The 11,278-nt window shown below is 41.9% G+C and overlaps 1 protein-coding gene across 2 annotated transcripts; it reads left to right on the plus strand.

Moving 5' to 3' along the window:
• The first annotated feature begins 3,944 nt into the window (after positions 1-3,944).
• On the plus strand, positions 3,945-11,079 carry LOC125294218 (macrophage-expressed gene 1 protein-like). 2 transcript variants are annotated; one of them, XM_048242690.1, is made up of 4 exons: positions 4,332-4,396; positions 8,010-8,359; positions 8,756-9,307; positions 9,955-11,079. In XM_048242690.1, exons 3-4 carry the CDS (start codon positions 8,781-8,783, stop codon positions 10,973-10,975), a joined length of 1,548 nt encoding a protein of 515 aa, XP_048098647.1. In that variant the 5' UTR covers positions 4,332-4,396; positions 8,010-8,359; positions 8,756-8,780; the 3' UTR covers positions 10,976-11,079. The 2 variants fall into 2 exon arrangements, with proteins under 2 accessions (XP_048098646.1, XP_048098647.1); XM_048242689.1 differs by lacking the exons at positions 8,010-8,359; positions 8,756-9,307; positions 9,955-11,079 and adding an exon at positions 5,356-7,584 and having other exon boundaries at positions 3,945-4,396.
• Positions 11,080-11,278: the final 199 nt, after the last annotated feature.

The raw sequence follows: 11,278 nt of genomic DNA on the forward strand, positions 1-11,278 counted from the left end.
CGCGCAAGCGGCGTCCAGCTGCATCATCTCTAACTTTTGTATCAATCTGTGGTGGCACATGTAATTTAGAATGAAATGCAGTCAAGATGTATGGTTATGCTAGGTTTTACAACGGCATTGAACGTGATTCAGCCAATCCTAATTGAGGACTGGAAATATCCGTTTTAGAATGCTTTGTTCCTCATTTGTAAAGCATTGTTCCTACATTAATGAATTATTATTAATTAACATTAATTAATCAGTAAAGCATTTGTACACACAGTTATAAATGGTTTGTCCAAAGTAAATAAGCCTATGTCTAAAATATGTTCATAAATTGTTGTTAATAATTAATAAATGATGCAATGATAATTTGTTAATGAAGTAATATTTTCATTACCAGTATTTAACAGTTGTTAAGGAATTGTCTATTGGTTATAATTAGAATGGGCGTGTTTATGATTAAGAAACTTTTTACATCTACATGTATGCATGCCTTTATAACAATAATGATTAAACACATGCACTAATGATTAGTTAGGGTGTGGATACATGTTTTAAAAAACACTTCCTAATACTATAATTCATGATTAACTCAGGAGTTGCAAGTGGTTAAGGATATTTTGTGGGCTCATCTAAAGTGAGGACTTTCCATGTCTTACAGCACATTTACAAATGAGTTGTAAAGGTTACATTTGCATTTATTCATTTAGCAGACACTTTCATCCAAAGCGACTTACACATGTCAATTCAATTAAAGGCCAAGGGCACAATGGCAGAAGCAGGGAATTGAACACACAACTTTTCAGTCTACTGCATGCTGGCCTGGATCCTTATCCACTACACTACCTCCACAGCTTTACTGTATCACTATGAACGAACTATTTATAACTATGTGTACAAATGCTTTACTGATGAGGATTAATGTAGGAACAATGCTTTACAAATAAGGCACAAAACATTTAGTAATAGTGTACAAATGCGTAATAGTGTGTAGTTATTATAAAGTGTTACCGATGTGGGTCATAAGTGACTGACTTTTTTCTATTGGGAAAAGGTAAGTAATAAATAGAAATGTAATGTAGACCTAGTTGGAAGAACCTACATTGTACATAAACACTACATTTATGTGAATGAATGCATATGTTATGTTTTACATTTATGTGTCTCGTAGGCTGGATCATGGGTCTGCCAGGATGAGAGTTCATTATAGACCCTTTCAAGAGAGTTCCATTATCAGCATCATAGTTGGCCCCACAAGACTTCTGTTTTAACATTCCATATGTTATCTTAATGCAGAGGAAGTAGGTTGGGGCCCAAATAGAATGTTCAAGCATTGTTTTTGTTTTTATTGTTGAAAGGGTCTATAAGGACCCATCTTTCATGTGAGCTATCAGCACACTTTATGTCTCCAAATGTTAACTATGAAGCACCTTTTACTTCTGAACTGGTATTGTAAATATCATTGTCTTGCATCTGACTTTTTGTACTTCTGTGATTTCTTCCCTTTGCTAGTGCATAGGATGTTGTAGGTACACATAGTGCTTTGGTGTGATTTATCAAATCCATCTAATGAGTAATATAACATCTGTAATGGTAAATGTGTTAACACTGGCTGTTTGATTGCCCTTTGATTCCACAAGAATGAATTCTGTTATGTTACTTCATGTAATCCATGTAACTGAGATTTTTGGCCCATAAACTGTCCTGGAAGGCATTGTTGAGATGTGGCTGTAAGGTAAACAAGGAAGTAAAGAGTGTATACAACATCTGTCATTACTTTATACATAAACCCAATAATAGTACATAAACCATATAGATTTTTCTGGTTCTTTTGTCTTTCATTCCATTGCTCTTACTGTTGGTTATTGGTAGATAGGACTTTAGCGTCCTCTACTGACAAGTCTGAACAGTAAACTCACTTGCTCCACATGCCTTCCTTGTGTGTTTTGTTTGCTGCAGTGCCAACATTTCTTCACATATACACACACATATTGCATATATATTGCATATATTTGGACAAAAGCGAAACCATATATATTCACACACACACATACTGTACCACACACACATATTGCATATATATTCTCACATATGCTGCACCTCACACACACATATTGCATATATGTTCTCACATATACTGTACCTCACACACATATTGCATACATATTCTCACATATAACATCCCTCTTAATGTGGCCTAGCTGGAGTGTCAACATTTCTCACATACTGTAGCTCTTAATATGGCCTAGGCTACTCTTTTAGATATGTGGCAACAACAGTTTTTTTCAACACACACAGCCAAATAAATGCTGTTTTTATTTCAAATCTAACTTTTCAAAACATAAAAAACAAAGCAAAACACATCCTCTCTCAGTGTTCCCACTGATCAACTTTCTGTGAAAATATCTCTCTGTTCTTCTGACTGCTACATTATGCCACCTAGTGGCTCATAGATGGTATAACCAGTGTATTCAGAAAACCTTTTTTCAAGGAAAAAAACTGAAGCCCTGCTGGAAATCAACAGTCAGTGCACACACAGCCTCTCCCAAGTGACCTACTTCTGCTCTGTCACTAACCCATACTGGTCACAAATCATAGATGCAAAAAGCAGCTGCAAAAGCTCAGCTCCTCAGCAAACAACCGCAGCTAGCTCCGGGATCTAACCCTGCTGCAACTTCTGATGACATTTGACTTCCCAAAATGGGAATGTGCAGGCTCCACAGTGACCTAACAGCACATAAGATGCATCTTACAATTAATCACAGATGGAAATGTGACATGAGTACAGTAAATACATTCAACTCATAATCAAAGATTAAATTAAAGATTAAAGATAACAGATTTTCCTCAATAACTAGCACATTTATTATGCTGATTCTAAAAGTGCAGTAGACTGGACATGTAACAAGTATTCAAAATGTATGTGTGACTGACTTTGAGGACTTTTATACCCTAGTACCACCAAACTTTCCTTGACCATGAACAATTTTAAAAATATAAACACGAGATGTGCTGAAATAACATTCAGTTGAGGGAGTATAGAGTGGCATTCTTATCTAAAACACACACATTTTAAAACACAGTAAGTAGCTTTTCCTAACAGTATTTGGGCTTTCAATGATCACTGTTACACTATAACTAATTAATTCTCCATGCAGAGTCACAGTTTGTATGTGTTTATGGTTCATTTTACTGTGATCACTTGCTATTACTTTTCTGCTTAAATGATTTATTACTATTATTAATATTTGGACGTAGCAATATGACTTTAAATTAACTGTTCATTTTTTATATTAATATTTATTGTTATTGTTGTTTGTTGCTTTGAACAAAAGCATCTGCCAAGAACCATGTCCATAACCTGACATACAGTAGGCATTCCATGAGTCAACAAGAGTGGTGATATCTCAGGACATCCCCACTTGAGCATTTTGCAGCTAGCAATCACCCCACATATTGCACTGAATTATCCAACCCAAACATTCTATTCATTCAAGTGACAGAGCAACAACTTCATAACATATACATATTTGAATGAGAAAAAAGAGTAAATAAATAGGATGAATGATCATTTTATTATGAGACGTAAAGACAAGTAGGCTATAGAAATGACTGTGTGCACAAGCACATCCTCTCACTGAACCTGGGTCTCGAGTGGTGTTGCATTGCTTGGCAACTTAAGCCACTGAGGATTCAAATTTACATGAGCCAGCCATGTATTGTCAATGCCTACATAGCCCAAACAGCTTTCTCAGTTTTGCGAAAACGAAACTTTGTTGTCAACAGGAAGCTGTATGAAGCCACACTGTGAATGCCATCCTGAGACAACACAAATGTCTGTCTCATAAACACAGGCTGTCAGGGTTGATGTAATAGTCCCTCAACAAGCAGCTACCACAGTCTGACCTTGAAAAGAAAAAAAAAAACCCTCTTCATCTTGTCCTCACTGTAGCTCAATCTGACAGACATGGATCTCTCATTAGGACGTGTTCTTGTGCTTTGTGTCTTGGGTCACTGTCTTTGTCAGCCTCTCTCTCGGCCAAGCAACGGGCTTCTAGAGTGTCGAAAAACTGTGAACTCACCAGCCCTGGGAGTGTTGCCCGGTGGAGGCTGGGACAACCTACGGAACCTGGACATGGGGCGAGTCATGAACATCAGTTACAGGCACTGTCACACCACTGAGGACGGGGTCTACCTCATCCCGGACGAGGTGTTTGTCATCCCCCAGAAGGTGAGTGGTGTGGAGACTAACTCTGAGATCATCTCTTCGTGGCAGAAGCAGCACAGCTCCACTGCTCTCTCCATCAATACAGAGGCATCTTTCCTTTCTGTGCTGAATGCAAAGTTCTCCAGAGACAACCAGCGCATGAAAATCCATCAAGTCATGGAAAGTTCAGTCACTTCTCGTATACAAGTGAGTATGAACTTATACATGAATGGGAATGGGAGTGGGAATGCTTTGAGACTAAAATGGACACAAAATGGTTAAAATGTACTAACAGTGTATATAAATGTAATAAAAACTATGTCAAACTATTTACCGTGTAGGCCCCCTCTTACCTTGGCAATAGTATGTTTTTCTCAGTCACTTTGGTGCATTTTTCAGATCAGATTCGGAATTCTTAAAACTGCTTGTTCAAACTCCATATCATCTTATCACTTGTGCACATCATTAAAGCAATTTCTCCCAGTCTTGAACAAACAGCAATGCTACATCTAAGGAAAATCTACATCCATGCAACTGATTGTATACAAATGTCTGTTGCTAATGCACTATACTGGTTCCATGCTGAATTAGTCCTACCCCATAAAATAGAAAAGGCCTTGTCTCATCATTGAGTCATTGTGTTGAACTAGTTCTCCTAACTAGTTGTCAGAACTGGGGTTTTCTATGTTTTACTGTAAATTTGTAATTTTTCCTTTGCACAATGCTGTAAAAGCCTTTGTTTTCTTATACTGTAACAATGGCTGTCAACAAATTACAGTACAAACATGCAGTCAGTCCCCATCACATAATGTGTCACTTTGTAGTTTTACTGCAAAATAGATATGCCACACAGAAAATAGTACTGCCTTTTATAGTTTTTCATTTAAACATACTGACATAGTAAAGTATTGATCTTCTTCATAAACAATGGTGTCAAATACTTGGTTTTGAGCCATAAACTAAGCATTTTGAGCAAGATACACACTTTTGCAGGAAATCCACTATGTAGAATTGATTTAAAAAATGCACTAACTGTTGTGCAAACGTTAACGATTTGATGATTCGAGAATTACACCAAAGTGATTCTAATGGATTCATTATAGTCCACTTTAAACAGTTTTTACCATTCACTTTAACAACTACTTCTACGTATTTTTCCTCTGTAGGTGCGCAATCACCTCTACACAGTCAAGGCTTACCCTGACTTTGCTTTGGACTCTCGCTTTGCCCGCCAGGCAGAGGAAATCGCAGATGCAGTAGTAAACAACCAAACCCGCCAAGCCATTTACCTGTCAGAGAGGCTGGTGCTGAGCTACGGCTCTCATGTCATAACAACCGTTGAAGCTGGTGCTTCGCTGGTGCATGAGGACTACCTAAGAGCCTCTTATGTTTCCAGCAGCAACACAGAAAAGTCAACAGTGTCTGCATTAGCTGGTGCAAGCTTTTTCAGCAAACTTAATATTGATGGCAAATCCACAGGAGAGACTGTAGAAGCACGCATGTATGAGGGAAACATCACATATTCTTTCACCCAGAGCCATGGTGGGGCTTTGTTCTACCCAGGCATTACGCTGCAAAAATGGCAGGAAAGCACCGTTAACAATCTGGTGGCTATCGACCGGGCCGGGATGCCGCTGCACTTCTTTCTAAACAGAGCAGCATTTCCTCATCTCCCAGAACCAACCGTGTTTAAGATGGCAACGTTAGTGCGTCAGGCTGCCGAGCGCTATTACAAAATCAACAGCCGTCCAGGATGTGTCAAGCCAGACTCAAAGAATTTCAACTTCCAGGCCAATATAGATGATGGTTCTTGTGATGGCTTGGCAACCAATCTCAGTTTTGGAGGGGTTTACCAGCAGTGCTCTAAGCTCACACCAGATGCAGATCCGATATGTAACGACCATGCACAGGCAAATCCAGACACTGGAGATTACTCATGTCGAGAGTCATTCAGGTCCATTCTGTTGCAGTCAGAGGTGCAAGAGCAGGGTTACACTGAGTATGAATGCCATAAAGAAAGTGTCCGATGTTGGGTTATTTCCACATGTTCTAAGACAGTTTGTGGAAATAGCTATCATGTCAGACGTGCTCGCATTGACACTTTCTGGTGTTCCACTGTTAATGACACCATGGAGCTTTCAGGATACCTCTTTGGGGGGCTATATAGCCTTTCCAGGCGGAACCCATTAACGAAATCCATGAGTTGTCCTCCAAATTTCTTCCCCCGGAAATTGTTGGCGAGTGGGCTGATGGTATGTCTAAGTAATGACTATGAAGGAGGCAGTCAATACTCTGTGTCTTTTGGAGGATTTTTCAGCTGCAAATCTGGCAACCCTCTGGCTGGTGGTCTCCAGCACTGCCCCCCACAGTTCAGCCAGCATCTTGCAGCCATCAGTGATGGATGCCAGGTTCTCTACTGCGTGCAGTCGGATGTTTTCACAGCAGAAAAACTGCTGCCCATCAATTTACCTCCCTTCACAAGGCCTCCTCTGGTCAACATGATTGCCACCAACACTGTGGCTGTGATGACAGAGGGAGGCAGGTCCTGGGTCAGAATGGGAGAGACGAGGACATGGAGACTGGCCAAGCCTGAGGACATCAGAAGGCTCTCAGAGGAGCTGGACCCATCTGCAAAGGTGCCCCCCTCCAGGTTGTCCACGAACATATTAGGGTGGCAGATATTCGGGGTCACTATGGCATGCATCGTGCTCGCCTTAATACTTATAGTAATAGTGCTGCTGGTGAGGAGAAGAAACAAACAACGAAGGACGCCTGAATTACCGGAGAGCAGAGAGTGTCAACAATTTATCAACGATGGTCAGATTAGTGATGGTGGGGAAGATGACGTAGAGGTCTTCTCAGTGAGACTGTGAGGAGAGAGGGACACAAGGGAGGAAACAGTAGAGCAGGGTGTTAGGGACGCACGCATTGTTAACAGAGCTGGTAGCGTGTGGCTGGGGATTGTGAGTGGTTTTGTTTGCAGACATGTGCTTCCTGTGCTTTTCAGCTGTTTTTTTTAATTTTTTTTATTCTGCTTGCATGCTCAAATCAGATTTCCTCTCCTCTCACTGAGGTTGCATGAATTGCTGCGCAGTATACTCACAAATGACACGGTTGACCTATATTGTAAGCCTCCTATTGTCATGATTTGATTTTGCATGTAACAAAATGATGTTGTTATATGAATGATGTACATACAGTATTTTCAAATGCTGTAGACATTCAAAGTGCTTTCTTTCATGCCATTTTAACGGAGAGGTTGAGTGTGGGGCAGGGGTGGGTGGTGGGAGGTGGAGTTGTTCATTTTGAATAGCCTTGTATGACCTGGGAGGAAAATACCATTATGGTTACTGTATATTTATATTAAGCAGCAGTGGCTGCACTTTTCCAGGGAACTGTTTTAGCATGGTTTGTATCTGTAAGTACACAAAAACGTTCTAAAATAAAATATCAATTCAACCATTGTCTTTGGGTAAAAATACTTTGACTTAAATATGTGACTACGGTAGTTTTGAACCAACACTGATACACTGACACTGAAATATTGAGGAATGAGATGCATTTTCAAAAACATTTTCTTGCATGAAGCTGCAATATATCTACTGTCTTTTTGAACCCTCTTCCACAAATCTGCCTATGATCCTCCACTCATTTGCAGACAGATGAGATTAAAGGATATATAGACAATGATGTTTTTTTTCTTTCTCTCGGCTTAGTCATATTCGGTTAAATACACACCCACACGTGCACACACACACACACACACACACACACACACACACACTCTTGTGGCCTCATGAGAACCTCCCCCACAGCACAGCTGGAGCTGAGGCAGCCGTCCGGCCCCGGCTCTCATCAAAACAAAACAGTTTGCCTGATGAACACAGTCTGACCGCAGGGACAGGGGGCCTGGCAGAGGGAAACTCCCTGCCCTTCCTCAAACACAAGAGACACTGCAGCTCAAAGAGGAGCTTTTCAGAACGGCAAGGCACTCGTGAGCAAGACACAGAGAATCTGGGATTTCGAGAAGGAAGGAAATAAATGTTGGACCAATCCAAAGCTATAATTGTCTTCTTGGAAACTTGGCCTTGGGGGAGTGGCTTTGTGTGAGAGACATAACTGCTCCCATCAACTGGAAATCTGAGGAACTCAGAAGTGGCTGGTTCTAAGGTAGGCCTACGATATTCCACAAGTGTAGCCTACTTTTTAGCTTTCTGGTAGGCCTATTATGTTCATAGTCTGCAATTTTTCTGCAAAAAAAAATGTGTTAAATATACTCTGCTGCCCTGGTTTTAAATGACCTATATAGTGCTTTTTCTTCTACAATCAAGACAGCACTACTGAATAGGGTAGCCTAGGCGGCATGTTGTGTACATTTTGTTCTTATAAACCTACTTAAAAAAAAAATAGATTCAATATATTTTCTAACAGGACAGAGTTTTCCTGGAGTTGACAGCAATGTCTTATGGTAATTAAGGACCAGGAAACAGGAACTGCAAAACGGCCCAAATGTACCATGTGACGAGCTAATATCATCTTTTTTTTTTCATCCTTCTCGTGTTTTAGTTGTGACACGTGCTCGGTTGGAAAAATGGCCAGACTGAAGTTGTATGTGGTCAAGCTGATATTCCCTCTTCTTTCACTTCTGGGAAGCACCGCTGCCTGCCGGAGCGGTACCCCAGCAGAGTGCGAGAAGGTGCCGTTTGTGCCCGGTTACAACCTTGCAGGAGAGGGCTTTGATGTGGTTAAAATGCGTCGCAAAGGCGCCTACTTGATCAACGTTAAAACGCACCTTAACGACAATGGCACCTGCACGCTGTGTGAGAACCGCTTCCAGGGTGGGCAGGTGCAGAAGCTACCCGCCATGGTCCTGGACTGGAGACCCTTTAGCCGGTGCAGCAAGCAGCTGTCCAGTGCGCTCCATCACACAGTCGACTCCCTTGTCAAGAGCTCCACTGCGCTTATCAACAACAACTGGGGCATTGACCTGAACCTGGACACCTATGGCAAGGTGCTTCTGGGAGGGAGCCGTTCAGACATCGCTAAGTTCGCAAGAACTCAGTACAATGTGGACAAAGCTACTTTTGCACTACATGAAATCACATGCACATACTACAGGTAAGCTCCTACACACCGTGTGTGTTTACAACAAGGGCCTAGTAGCTTATCAGCGGATGTGCTATAACAGCTAATGCACGTCAGAACTTAAGTGACTACAAAGAAAAGCCTGCGTACTCAGTTGAGTATTTGGAATTAGAATTCATTTTAATTATTCATATTCACATTCATTTATTTATTCATAGGCCTACATGAAATAAAAACACACTACATACAAATTAAACAACAAATAATTAATAACACAGAGCATACAATATTCCAGATTTCATTTTCAATTTCCAGCTGATGGCATATACATGTAGTAACAATGGTTTTATTGGTCTTCACCATATTCAAAGAGGTTCTTATCTCACTCTGAACACAGGGCTTCAAGTATCCTGGTTGAGTGGGATTGCAGTTCACAATAGCAGGTCTCCAATAGAACACCTTTCTCACACTGTGTCTGAAAAGCACTGATAAGCTGTGACAAGAAAGAGTTTACAACTGTTGTTTTGCTCAATAGTCATCCCACTTTGTTTGGGCTACCAGGATAAATAGTATCAAAACAAAGCATGACACCATTCTATTAGAGCCATGTTTATTTGGTTTAGGGGAGTGAGCTGATCTATGGTTATCATTCATAAATCCTCTTTATCATCTTTTTACAGTTACAGGGTGACTGATCACCCAGAGCTCAGCAGCGAGTTCAGCAAGCACCTTAAGCGACTGCCAAAGCAGTATGACGACCAGAGCAAAGCAGTGTACCGCAGGACCATCGACACGTATGGCACCCACTACATCCGCCACGTGCACCTGGGTGGCCGCGTGCGAAGGGTAACGGCCTTCCGGACGTGCCTGGCGACGCTGAAGGGCTTCTCCGAGACCGAGATCAAGAACTGCCTGAACGTGGAGCTCAAGTTAGCACTCGGCTTTCTCCCCGCCAACGCCTCACTCTCCAACAAGTGCGTGGACATCCTGAAGGACAACATGAGTATGGGCTTCTACCAGGGCTTCATGACCCACAAGATCGAGGTGATGGGCGGGGAGAAGTACTTCCCGGACGTCCTGTTCCAGGAGAGCCCCAGCAAGGCCTACAGTAGCTGGATGAGCAGTTTGCAGGAGAACCCGGATGTGGTCTCCTATGCCATCTACCCCTTGCACCACCTGGTCGATGATCCGAACATCAGGGGCAATCTCAAGAGTGCCGTTTCTGAGTACATAGAGGAGAACATGGCTCCAGCGGACCAGAAGAATGGCCAGTGCTCCCCCTCCGAAAATCTGGACCACAACTGCTGCCCCTTGAGGACCGCCAGGGGCAAACTCCTGGTGGAGATCCAGAGAGCGGCAGGGTTAAAGGCTGACACGTTTACCAAGACTGACGCTTTCGTCAAGATCTGGTACAACGGTAAGTATCGCGAGACCGACATTGTCGAGAATGACAACAACCCGTCGTGGAACGTCACCTACAACTTCGGCTCCATCGAGGTGGGCCACCAGCTGATTGTGGAGGTGTGGGACAGTGATGTGCTGTACAACGACATGCCCGGGCGCTGCGTCCTGATTCCCGAACGTGGGGTCCACACACATGGCTGCAAACTGAACAAAGGGGTGCTATACTTCTCTTATGCGGTCCTTTGCGATGCTCACCTGACAGGTTACAGGTGTGAGAGGTATTCTCCCAAAAGGTAATAACCTCTCGGTCAACTGTCAGTGACTGTGTGAAGTCTTAGTAACTGCTGTAACTGTGACCACAGTTTAGAACATTTTTCCTAATTTTGTTTTTCTGTATTTTAAAATGGTAATTTGTTTTGTTTTTTTTTGGGGGGGGGGGGGGGGGCGGGGGGGGATATGTTGACTCACCCACAAAAGCACCATGTTGCTGCAGCAGAATCTTTGTGATATTTTTACAGAACAAGTAAATGTTTGGATTGGTTTAATTTCCTGGGTTTCAAATTTTAAATAAGAAGTTCAAATAAATGATTCTGTACTTTT

The sequence above is a fragment of the Alosa alosa genome, chromosome 5, assembly GCF_017589495.1.
Source record: "Alosa alosa isolate M-15738 ecotype Scorff River chromosome 5, AALO_Geno_1.1, whole genome shotgun sequence".
Classification (NCBI taxonomy): Eukaryota; Metazoa; Chordata; class Actinopteri; order Clupeiformes; family Clupeidae; genus Alosa; species Alosa alosa.

What these genes read in the sequence shown, in the direction of transcription:
- LOC125294218 (XM_048242689.1), top strand. Translation starts at nt 3,950, where the DNA reads ATGGATCTCTCATTAGGACGTGTTCTTGTGCTTTGTGTCTTGGGTCAC. An exon ending in CAGTCACTTCTCGTATACAA is followed by an intron (nt 4,397 to 5,355) that starts GTGAGTATGAAC and finishes TTTCCTCTGTAG; the next exon opens with GTGCGCAATCACCTCTACAC.